General features: G+C 45.4%; 1 protein-coding gene across 1 annotated transcript in view; it reads left to right on the forward strand.

Moving 5' to 3' along the window:
• Positions 1-3,774: 3,774 nt before the first annotated feature.
• DCBLD1 (discoidin, CUB and LCCL domain containing 1) overlaps positions 3,775-12,806 on the forward strand; it is a 48,418-nt gene continuing 39,386 nt past the window's right edge. Inside the window, exon 1 of the mRNA XM_075087510.1 lies at positions 3,775-4,112. Coding sequence (XP_074943611.1) covers positions 3,872-4,112 — 241 coding nt within the window. The 5' untranslated portion in view covers positions 3,775-3,871. The remainder of the gene's footprint in view (positions 4,113-12,806) is intronic.

The raw sequence follows: 12,806 nt of genomic DNA on the forward strand, positions 1-12,806 counted from the left end.
CCCAGCTTTATCTTGTAAATCCATTATACTGTTTGTTTTGCACCAATGAAAATGCAAAATCTGGCCCATGTATAAAGACCATTAAAAGACCTCTCAATCTGCAAGCTATCCTTCCGCTAAATGACAAGATTAACATACCTCTCAATGCCTAGAATTGTTCTTGGGCTTTATGATTTGTGACCTCAGGTCCTCTCCACTTCATTGTGCCTTACAATTCCTCCCCCTTCTTCTACACATTCAGCCAAGAAAGTGCTTACTGCTTCTGAACAGGAACTTTCCTTCAGCTGCACAACAGCAAGCCTGCTCCAGTAAAATGAAACTTAAACCTCTTTATATAAATCAGGTTTTTGGTTTCTTCCCCCCCGCACAAACGTACTAAACAAGATGCTTTTGAAAGAATGTATACAGTGTCAAGCTTGCAAGATAAACTTAGGTAAACTCTTCAGTGTGTTATTCATTCTTCCTCTGCCCCTTGTCCCAGACAAACCACCAGCTTAACATCACAAAAGGACTCTTAGGATGCTTTAGATCTGCTTAGAAGAAGCTCTTTCAGTATGTGTTACATACAAGTATATAACGGTATATAACCAGTGGAGGTAAGAGGCAAATCCAGGAAAGTATGGACTGTACAAGTCTATAAATGAAACCTGGGTATGTCCATGCCATACTGACCAACCACCTTCCAAAATGTTTTGAGCTGATTTTGTCCTGAAGTCCTTGTCTTGCTGTTCAACCTGAGGTCAGACATCCGTGGAGTAAAACCATAATTTCTCATTTGCAGGTGGCTGCACAGTAAAGGTATCCATATAATGAACACTAGATGAGATACATTATCTAGTTGTAGGTGAATCAGTTAATACCATTTGCTTTAAACACAAAAAATACTCCTAACTGGTATGCTTTGAAAACTAACTGTAAAGGAAGGGCACATGCTAATGTTAAAAAGTAGGCTGTCTACATTCTTGGGTAAACCCTGTCTCTTCCAAATTAAGGCAGTGTTAGTGACCAAAATCAGTTGCATTAAGCTGTCAGAAGTGGTCTGCCAGGGAGTTTTCTTGTTGTGAAGCTCCCATTGTGTGGCATCTCCACCAGTTATTGGTAAGGCTGGATGTATGCCTTCTTTCTGAATTAATCTTTTGCCTTGACTCAAAGCCCTTGCCTTTAAAACCATATTTATTTAAAAGCTGGTTTTAATTCTCCTCCTTAGAAAGGGAAATTTTGAAAAGTACACATGAACCAATGTAGCATTGTGACAGAGGTTACACAAGTCCTTGAATAACAGCTCTGAGAGCAACAGATTACTTCATTCATCTTAATGATTATTTAATCTTGGAAGATGACAGTAAGTTCCTTGCCTACAGCATATTGAGAACTGACAGAGAGAGGGCATGATAAAGTAATGTGAATTTAATAGCAAAATAAATAATAGAGAAGCTACTGCACTGATTGCGTTATTCATTATCCTACTGCACTCGATAGGAAACTCGTGCTTCCCACATCTTCTGGAAGAAGTGAAGTTTCCACCTGAACATTATAGACATTTGAAAAGGGAAACACGTGGCCTTGGACAAGCAACAAGCTCCTGCTGAGCCCAGGGCAGAGAGGAGACTGAAAAGGCAATCTTCCTGTACAGTAAATTCCTTCACCAATTGCAAAAGGAAAACAAATACCACTCCCAGATATTTTACAGCCCTGGACTCAAGGGCATGGCTTGCCATTTTATTACAAATCATTGGAATAAAAATAACTGTGAAGGGAATTATTCTCTCACTATCTGTCCCAGAGGGCATTGCCAAGCCTCCAACGCCCAGGGGAGGGAGAAAGCTTCCTTTCCCAGTGTCTGCCAACACACCTTCCTCCTCCTTATGAGCCTCCTAAAGGTGTGTGGCAGGCAAAAACTGTTCTGGCCTTCAAAGGCTGGTAACTTGCTTGTACCATCTGCCAACAAACCAAGTTCTGCAGAGAGCTAAGCACTAGCAACATTATCCGCAAGCACCATGGCAGTGGTTTTTGCATATTAAATTGCCCGAGGTCACCAGACAGTTTGTTGCAGCACTGCCTCCATAAAGTTACTTGGGATTGACTTGCAAGACTTTTCTGTCAATATTTATTATGACAAATACAACTAAAGCCTGGCCCTATTATTAAAGAACATATTCAATCTGGAATAGGGAATGTTTTCCCTTTCTTCCTCATGTTTTCATATATGTTGGGTGCCATTTGTAGGTTTTGAACTAGGATTTGGTACTAGAGAAGCTATTTTTTATGACCACAATATTTTTACCAGTTCTGCGTCCTTTTTAAATCCAGTCTTGAGGCTGTTGCAGAGTTTGACTTTCTTGCCCCTTCCCCTCCATAATCACCCTCATTTATAGGGATTTTTTCCTGACAGTCTGTGAGACAAATATGATAACAGGTCACTTTTATTCACATGGACACACGCCTTTTTAAAAGTCTCTCAGCCTTCAGATTATTGAACCAAGTGACCCACCACAACCTCCTTCAGCCAGAAGGATGCTGGCATTTGCTGTTGAGGTCCGGTGAGATTTAGTCTCACTGCTAAACTGCTGCAGTAACAAATGCTCTGCCTTACACCACGTCTAACATTTTAGTCTAGATTTCAAACCCTCCTTTGCAAAGAAGGGGTAAGCCTCACCTGCTACAAACCCGTGTTAAATACATATACCAAGAATGCAATGTACCAGGTATATGGTAAAAATTATTCCTGATCTCATACAGTGTCTGAAGATAAAAACCAGACGTCTAACACTTACAAAATAAAATCTCAGCTAGCATAAAGGTTTACTAAACTCGGCTTTTCCTAAAATATTATAAAATCTAACAATCATCAGTTGTCTCTAGGACATGTGAGTTAATGGCGTACTTCAGTTTCGCATAGCCACGCTGTACTTCTGCCCTGCCAGCAACATGAACCTAGCCACCCCGTAGCAACCCATCCCTGAAAAGGCTGTGCAGAGTCAGACAGGCTACTTTCAATTCTCCAGCATACTTTTAAAAGGCCAACCGCTGGGGCCTGTTTAATGTGCGAATCTCCTGCAGCTGCTGGCACTGCAGCTGTTTCCTTACCATGCACCTGTGGCCCACCCTGTGCCACAGGTCTTCTCCAGAGCCGCCCCACCTGGACAGAAAGCTGCTCTCAGCATCGTTTAAAAAAACCCATAATTAATCAGCATAGAACTTAACACACCAAAGCTTGCACACGTTCAACATGCCTTCTGCATCCCTGCGCAGAGACACCGCCCCCGGAGCAGATTCTGGGGGCGGGAAGCCCCAGCACGACCCCAGCTCTGCTGCAGGGGCCGGACGTTCCCGTTTGCCCCCTGCTGCCGCGCGCCCCTCGGCCCCACTCGTGTCCGGCCCCGCGTGGGCACGCCGCGGCCTCCCCCCGCACCCCTTCCCGCGGGAAAGGGAATTAGCCTGAGGGCGGCAAAATAGTCCTGTTTGCTTAAAAATACCTACGTATGTACACGTGTGTGTGTGTGCACATACAGGGGGCTCGCAGGAGGTGCTCGGGGCTGGGTGGGTTTGGGGTAGCCTCCCGGCCCGCGGCACAGCGCTGACCCCCCAGCCCCGGGGGTCACCCCGGCCCCGGGGCAGCACCCCCAGAGCAGCGGTGGGTGGGGGCGGCAGTGCCCGAGCCGGCCCCTACGTCCCCGGCAAGAGGAGGAGGAGATTCCCGGCGCTGCAGCCCAATGGTAACCGTGGCGCTTCCCTTTCTCCCGTTTCCTTTCCCCACCCCCAGCTGCGGGCCGAGGAGGCGGGAGGCGGCAGCGCTGCAGCTCGGCGGGGCCACAGGCAGCCCCGCACGGCCCCTTCTCCGCCCCCCCGGAGGCACCTGCGGGGGGGAAGGATGCCGGGGAGCGGCCGCCCCCCGCCGCGGGAGCGTGGGCTCGCCTCCGAGCCGCGCCGGCGAGGAGGAGAGGAAGAGAAAGAGAAGGGAGCAGGAGGGAAGCGGGGAAGTTGTGCCCTGCCCGCCCGGCCAAGAACCGGAGCCATGGGCCCCGCCGGGGGGGCGCCGGCCGCCCCTTCGCTGCTGCTCTCGCTGCTGCTCGGAGCCTCGGCCCCGCTCTGGCTGCGGGCGGAGACGCTGGGTGAGTCGGGGAGTCCGGCGGGCAGGGCCCCTCGGGGTCCGCCCGGCGCCGGGGAAGAGCGAGGGGGCTGGGGCTGGGGGTCCCCGCCGTCCTCGCCTCGTTGCGCCGCGGGAGCGCAGCCTGAGCGGCGCTCGGGGCTGCGTAGAGTTGACCTGGTTAATCCTCGCCGGGTTTATCCCCGCGTCTGAGTAGCTGCGAGATTAAAGTGGTAACCGGCCTTACGGTAAATGTATACTACGGCTTTCTTAATCTTTCCTTAATTAGGACTTTTTTTTTTTAACTCAAGTAAGTGGAGAAAAGTCTCTGGCAAGTCGCAGAGGGCGGCTCCGGCGGTCCCCGCTCCCACCTGGGCGCCCGGCTCCGGCCGCGCCTCCCCAGCCCCGGCGGCGGCAGCCCCGGGCGCGGCGGCCGACGGTCGGCCACCGGCAGCACCTCCGATGACCCGCCGGGGCAGGGCCGGGGCCGGCCGCCCCCCGCCCGCGGCTGGATACCGGCGGGGCTGCTCGCCCGCTGCCTCGCTGAGGAAGAGAAATGCCCTTATTCGCGCCGGGACAAAGTGTCGTAGGAAGCCCGAGGGGATCTTGCAAAAGCCCTTTCGTGGTACCGCGGTTTGCTAAAGTGAGGTCCCGGGTACTGCTCTCTTCGCCCGGTGTTTTTACGCGGGTCATCGCTAAGCTTCCTGTGTAAATTACAAGTACATCTGACCTCTTCTACTGGGGAGTCGCAACCTCTTGGCTGTGGCATTGCGTGGCCTGATGCATCCATCTTAGAGTTCGCTGACAGCTACTGGTAAAATAGTTAACGCTGGAAATTAAGCATCGTAATGAGCTTGACAGTGCATTCAGATAAAGTAATAGTCCCCGTATTAATGTTCCAACTTGGCTGCAAATTCTAGAACTCAGCGCTGTGCGTTAGCGGTGCGTCCAGATGGTGGTACAAAGTACTTGGGCTGATTTTATACCTGTTTGTCCCATAACTTCGTATTACCGGAGATTCTTGATATGGATCTCCACAGAAGGGAAAATTTGGTAAGCGTTGTGTTGCTTTTCCATTTCTTGGCTTCATGCAGTAGCCCTTTTCCCTTGAAGCTTTGCTGTCCTGTCCTCAGTATGTTTCCCTGTTTTGAGACTCCAACTTGATATGCTCCAAGAAATGTGTATGCAGGGAAAAAAAAATCCCCCAGTCCCCTGTTTTCATCAGTGTTTTGTTTTTTTTTTGTTTCGTCTTTCACCAACATTTGTCTCTCTCACGGTGACATCAAGGAGAAAGTAATGCGTAGAGTCAGTTAGAAAACGTGAAGTTTTCTGGGATTTCTGGGGGTTTCGGAGCATAAAGTGACACTAAGCAGGAAGTATGAGTCATATACCTTGTCTGTGTTCCCAAATTAATTCGTAAAGGCATTTATGTTGTATTTATGTTCCAAATGTCTCTGCCCTCAAACCAACAGCATGGAAACACAAAGGAATATTTTGCTTGGTTCTCTTTGGACCAAACTCAAGATAGTTTGTCCAGTCTCTAGAAAACAGAAGAGATTTTGACCCCTGCCTTTCCCTCCTCCTCAGAGGGCAGTTATTCTGTTTGTTTGTTTATTGATATTACCCCATAAATTAGGGGCTAAGTGTTCTAAAGTCACACCAGTGCAGAAAGGAGATAAGGATAAGTGGGTACAAACTTCCTGTTACACAAGCTTCTTGACTTGATTTAAAAGTTGTAATGGAGCAGGAGAAGTGCCAGCATGAACCAGGCTCGAGTTTCAGCTAATTCTGTATCTTGTCACCACTGGTGTCTCCCACCAGCTGGTTCAAAGAAAGAAGCGCTGGTTTAAATATATTGAGATTTAAAAATACTCATTTTTAAAAATGAAGTAGTACATTTTTCTGGCTTCTCATGAGCTGGCTGTGCAACCTGCTTCCCCCCCCGCCCCGATCAGCTCACCTTCCTCTTCAGTTTTTTCCTGAGGAATGCTACAGAACAAGGATGAAGCTGCTATTACAGCTTCTGTTCTCTTACTTAAGTTTTAAATTAAGGAAAGGCCCCCTTTTTTTCCCCCCACTGTGGCTCAGTTACTTCATAGCGTGGCTCATATCCAAGCGTGACTGTGCAGAGCCCAGGTGTCAGCTTTTCTTCTGCTCTTGAAAATGTTAAATGTGTGTGTTGTCTGAGGACATCTATGAAACATGGAATTTTGTTGTTCATAGAATGATAATAGGAAAGGCTGGGCCTCTCGGGAACTGATTTTCATTAAAACATATTTATAATCTTAGTAGGTCTCACATGGGGACACATACTACATCTATGACTGTCCATGAGTAATAAATAGCTTTGGGATTTATAATAAAAGGTTCTTTTCCCTTTTTATTCTGCTGTACACCAATCTTAACTTCTCTTGTGGTTTTGGTCGCCACTTCTTTGCTGACAACTACAAAATACACCTTGTTTCCTGCCTGCCAACCTCCCACAGCTGTGCCTGACTTGGTATCTCTTCCCAAAATCTCCTTCCAGCGGTTCAAACCCAAGGCAGTAGGCAGGCAAACCTGAACACATTATCTTTACCTTTCACCGTTCTCTGGTTTTTATTCTGGTCTCACTGAGCAAGACCTTGAACCACGTAATTGTGGGCAGCAGAAGTCAGAGTTGAGTCTGACTCTGTCTTCTCAGAGTTTTGAGTCGCCTTCTATTACATTTCTGGCCAGGAGGACTTAAAACAGTCGTGAGGGTTGGTTGGTTGTAGGAAGGCATACGAGGAATGGGGATTTTAATCTATTAAGAACAAAATTTAAGCCACTGCTCTTGCTGTAACTCGTTCATTTTTACTTAAAATAAAGCGCAGCGGTGAAACTAGTTCGTGTGGGATTTGCAGATCAGCATCCGAACGTGAACTCCGTTTGCAGTATTCCTGGGTCTGTTGACAGTTGTGCCCAATGCTCAGTTGGAAGAATTGATGGGCAGTAGATGTTTAAACATTTTGAGGCAAGGCTGTTATTTAACGTGACAACAGCATATGCAGTAATTATGAGAGATTATGCCTGTTCTCAGGGGCTTGAACAAACCTGTACGGGAGAATATTGGTGTGGTTGTGCTAATCCACTTTGCATGCTCATTTCCAGCAGTTTGAAATGCAGATAGAGATGAATCTTTCTTGTAACCCCCTCCACCCCCCACCCCCACCCCTGCTCCAGTTTCTGAATATAAGTGATTGGTAAATTTTCCGTTTGTTTGCGTTTTGTCCTTATGTCTGCTTCCTCCCTTGGCTCCCTCTATCTTGCCTTGTGAATGCTGACTAGAATCGCTAAAGAGGGAGGCAACAGTTTTCCGGTTGAGGTTCATAAGCAATGCGTGTACCCACCACATGAAAACTGCAGTGTTTTCAGTCGCACAGGCTTTGCTATAAATAGCTCTAAGCCCTTTATATGTACTTCTCTTTAGGTTATCAGGGGACATATTTCAAACAAAATCAGACGGGAGGCCACTGGGAGTCTTGGTGACAAAGGAAGGAGAAAAAAGATGCTTTGGGAAAGTTGCTACCTGCACATGCACGTAACATGCATGGGTGTTGAATCATATTTCATGCAAATTGTTTGTTGACTTGCATATTCAAAAATACACTCATTTATATTTATCAAAACTGTGTCACCCTTAGTCTACTTGAGCTACCTGTGTAGCACAGTAAAAATTAGTTTGAAAAGCACTGATCTTAAGGATGCTTATGCTACTGTATAGAGATGCCTAAGGTACCTTCTCAAAGCCATTTTAGGTACTCGAAGTAGTATAGTTTTAAAAGCCCATCTGAGCTAACACACTGTGCCAAGAAGTGTGGTCCTGCGTGGTGGCAGGCACTGAAGTCCTCGGCACAGACATCGCTGTAAGTGCGGGGCTGGCTGAATCGTATCAGATGCTCTCCTGTGGCATGTACTCAGCAACACATGGGTTTGTACCATCTGCTAAGAATAAAACAAGCCAGACAAAATCAAAATAAAATCCTTCTGACTGGATTTGGTAGAATGGCATTGGATCCCAACTATCTGCAATAAAAAATGTTAATAGAAATGCATAAGAATGAGCACACAACTTCCCCCAAAGGGTTAATTAGCTTTACAATTGGGAGTAGGGAACTTTGAACTGGGACAATCTACTAGTAATGCTTAAATAAAAAAGGAGAGTGGTTTGACTTGTTTTAAGAGTATACCCAATATCTTAATTTTTGCTTTCAGAATTAATTATAAACCACCTAATTAAACTGATTTTTGTCTGTGAAAATTGTGTGAGTGCTAAAGACACATTTTTTGAGGGTGGCTGGATGCTTGCACATAGAGAGGCTGCCAGCAGTTATGGTTAGGATTGTCAATCCTCTATAATTAACTCTGGAAGCTGAGAATATTATAGGGAGGGAACACTTTGGTCTTTCGTTGCCTTTTTCCGTCTCTCTTTTTTGACAGAGCCAGGACCTGCCCCTCAGGAGTTTCCTTCTAGGACGTGAAGGCTTAGTTTGGTGGTGGTGGGACTTTCTTATCCTCCTTGAGCAGGATTTCCAGTCCCAGTGCAACCTTCCTCATTATTTCCGTTTCCCTGATGGGACGGGGTTGCTGTCTGGTGGCAGCAGCTACCTGTGCAGCAGCTCCGTGCTGCTCCTCTGCGTGGGCAGAGGGAAGGACGGGTGCGCCTGGGTTGTGCTGGCTTTGCCCATCTCCAAAGAGCTTCAGTAAAGGTGTTTTCAAGCACCGTGAAGAGGGACAGGAGAATAAATGGAGAAAGCAGAGCATGGCAAGGCTGGAAACCCAGCCCCAAGGCTTCCCACAAGATCAAGATCTTCATTTGGTGTTTAGTATCACGCGTCTAACCTCAAGCTGCTACTGTAATTACAGTAGTGTTCATCAGGCATTTAGTAAGGCTCTGAAAGGCTGTCTTCCCTCAGCTGCTGCAGAAACCTTGTTTCCATCACAGTTTTAATCTGTGATGTTCAAGTTTCTGGCACTTCCACCCCAAATTGTTCAACGATATTGGATTTCAGTCTAGCGCTTTGACATTAAAGTTGAAGTCATGTTGATGTCATCTTCCAGATGTTCATGTCTACTCAATAAAAATTGTGCGTGTTTGTTTAATTTCAAATTACAAAAACACATGGGGGATTCTGGATGCGATCCCTCCTGGTATACAAAGGCCTGTGTGTCCTGTCAGAAATCAAACAAAACTTTTCTTCATGGTGTGGTAGGAGGGACCTCTAAACACTGGAAACATAGGTGGGTTTCTTCACCCATCCAAACAGAACGGCTTTGTTACGTGCCTGAGCCTTGTTGTTGCAGCTGCGGTAATTGTGCAGAAGGGAGATGTGCGGCTTCTGCCCGAAACTACTTACTTGTATTTTGCTCTGGTACCACACCAGTTCTGTGTTGGTGGGTTGCTTTGACTTAATGGTCAGCTGTGCTTTATTTGTAAAATGAGCTTGTAACACAAAAAGTCCACATTGTCCTCCAGTTAGGAAAAAATATATTTTAACCTGTAAAGTAAATTCAAGGCTCCTGCGGGTCCCCCTCCATGGGGAGGCTTTGGCAGCAAGGTGCATGGCTAACGTCGGAGCTGTTGCCCTCCCTGTTGTCTCCGCTTGCTCCCAAGGCTGGGGGTTTGTATCATCCCATGTTTCTTGTGTCAGCACGGTACAGGGGAATTGAAGTAGAAATGTCTGGGAGCCACAGAGCTGAAGGCTTTAAACCAGAATTCCAATAGATAAGCTGTAATATGAAGTATTGTGCTTTTTGCAATGAGTACTTGGGTGGTCGTAAGTGTTAACGTTTTCAAACTCAAGAACAAGTCAGCACTTGCTGATTTATTAGTATTTTGTCAGTGGCAAGAGGCATAGTTAAACTCATGGTCCTTAAAACAGGTATCTGAGAACATACTGATTTTCAACAACTGCTAATGCTTGTGTTTTGAAAATGAATCTATTATTTTTAGATGAAATTCAGTCCCTGTGTTCTCTAGGTGGAAAGCAAAATCATATTGTATCAAAATAAATTGAGGAGTTACCCTGAGGTATTCACTCTTGAGATGAATGATAAACTGTTCAGACCTTCCCGCTGTGTCAAAACTTGAGAACATGATTGTTTGATACTGCTGGTAATCAAAAAATCCAGTCAAACAAAATGAAATTATGGAGTTTCCATATAAGAGGTGTACACAGGGTGGCATAAAACATTCTCTTGTGCGCTATGCAGTCTCATATTAATGTGTCACAGAAGACACAGAAATGACGCTGTGGATCATATACAGCGCCACAACCAACGCTATAGTATTTTAAGTAATGGTGTGGCTGCTTTCCTTTCTATTTTTTTAATTTCAAATATCTTTTGCAGCAACTATATGTAACCACAGTGAACCAGGGAGATCACAAAATTTCCTGGTTTATGGAGCCCTGAATGTACCATTCTGGTTAACACCTTGATGACAAGTATAAGGCAGGCTGGATGTGTGAGAATACTAGAAAAAAAAGCATTTCTTGCTTTCAGCAATCCAGGTCAGAAGCCTGATGTAGCTCTTTGGCTGTATCTTCATCTTAGTTCAGTTAATTTTTATGCTTCCACTTCTACTGGAGTTGTAAGGAACCACTTGTTAGGTTGCAATGACCATGGATGAAATAGCTAGTTTCCTAGACATTAGGTTGACTGAGTCAAAAGTCAAAACAGAAAATTGTGTCTTGCCAATAAATGGCAATTATTGTTTCCATCACAAACTAATTAATTTTCTCTTAAGATTTGTTAATTTATACCTTGGGGATAATGGGGGGTTTGCAGAATTTGCTTTGAGAAAAGTGGTGTGCTTTCTTTTGTCCTTTCTTACTAACAAATCACATATTCCACCTAGGCATACAGGCAAAAATGATGAATGTGTGATTTTTCAAGTAGGCCAGGACAAGTTTGATTTCAGGCAAAAAGACCATCCTTCATCATTGATAACTGTCAATCTTGCTTGACTTGTATCACACTAACAAAGAAATTACATATTAAGAAAGTGGTGGTGGGGGGTGGTGGTTTCATTCTCTCATGTTCAGCCATTTCCTCTTACCCAAATTAAAGCTGTTTTGAAATCTTGCCTTCCCACCTGCTACTGTAACTGGAACAGCTCTGTTTCAGCCTCTCCTTACCCTGGTGTCTCTGAATTTCCTGTCCCTGTGGGTTTCAGTCCTTAGCACTGCTGTGAACATTCTTATTCCTGTGCAACCCAATATTCGAGTCTGGCCCTGAACTTGCAGCATATGTTTCCCACACAGTCCAAATTTGGTGCTATATACTGTAAGTTAATCTCCAGTAAAGCACAGCAAAGAGAAAAACCTGGGAAAAAAACAGATGGAGAAAGTAGAGCAAACAATTTGCATATATATGATATGTCTCTCAGTTAAGATTAGCATTTCCTACTTCGCCTGAAAAAGCCCTTAATAGAAATCCAATGTTTGCCCAAATCAGCAGAATCAGAGGAGATGCCCTAATGGCAAAATGTCCCCCCAACCCAGAGGGACCCCGGCACGGCACGGGGTGGGTCCATCTCCCACCGTGGCCCCATGTCCCTGCCACGTTGCTGAGATGCTGTGTGCAGAAGGACAGGGAAGAAACCCATCGGTGGGATATTTGTTCCCCACAGCCTTTATAGCACTGAAGCTTCACCAGGGTGCTGAGTTACTCTTCATGGGTGGCTGGTGGAGGAGCATGACCACCTTCCCATTTCTTTACAGTCTTTCAAGGTTACTTTTGAGTATCAAGTGCTTGGGCAGTGAACTTCTCAGTGCCTTCTCAGCACCTCTGCACTTGAGGTGTGTAACGTATCTTAAAGTAGGCAGGTATTTGTTAGAAAACAAAAAATCAACTTCCCTTTTGCAAAAAGGGGACCCTATGCTTAAGATTCCTCTGAAATTTCCATAAATGTGTAGCTCCGTTCTCCTTTCTGTTTCCAAAAACACACAAGCTGATAAAATGTTGAGGTGGTCGATCACAGCAATATGCCACATCCATAAAAGAAAGCCATTGACAAATGCTATTCAAGGAATAAACAAATAAATTGAAAATTTCAAATCTCTTTTGTTGCAGCAGTTAAAAAGGCATAGAAGTCTTCTCACACCCACAAGCTTGAGAGTGCTGTATTTAGAGTGCTGAAAAGTAAATTCCAGTGCTGCAACTTGCTTCTCTGGAGGGCTACATTTGGATATACTGCCTAAGTCCTGGAAGGAGTGACTAAAACGTACTCGGTTTTGACGTGTACTCTGGTACTCCTTGTCTTTCACAGTTTGTGATGGTACCAGATAGTGATCCTGAAAAGCAAAGGCAAAGCTGGTGTGCTACTATTTCTGGGTATTTAATAGAAGCAAAGCAAGAAAACTGTGTGCTTCTGTTTGCATTTTTTGTGTAAACCTTGTCCCTTACGTGTTGCAGGATCTTGTTCTTTACAGAATGCAGTAACTTCTTAGTCCTGTGTCCTCATGAATAATTCATAAGAAAGGGGCTACCAGGCTGTAACTGCTGTTCCCTCCTTTGGGCACTGTGATTTCTACGGTAATATGAATCATCTTGTCACGGAGGTCTCATGCGTAAATGTAGCTGGGTAGCATTAGGTTTCGTCCTGACCCAAGTCCCTAAGATGTATGTGTAGATGAGATGGTTGCTCTCCAGAAAGTTATTTGATTAAGCAGCAAAAGTAATCGAGTCTTTATGG

This window comes from Phalacrocorax aristotelis, chromosome 3 (genome assembly GCF_949628215.1).
Source record: "Phalacrocorax aristotelis chromosome 3, bGulAri2.1, whole genome shotgun sequence".
Taxonomy (NCBI): Eukaryota; Metazoa; Chordata; class Aves; order Suliformes; family Phalacrocoracidae; genus Phalacrocorax; species Phalacrocorax aristotelis.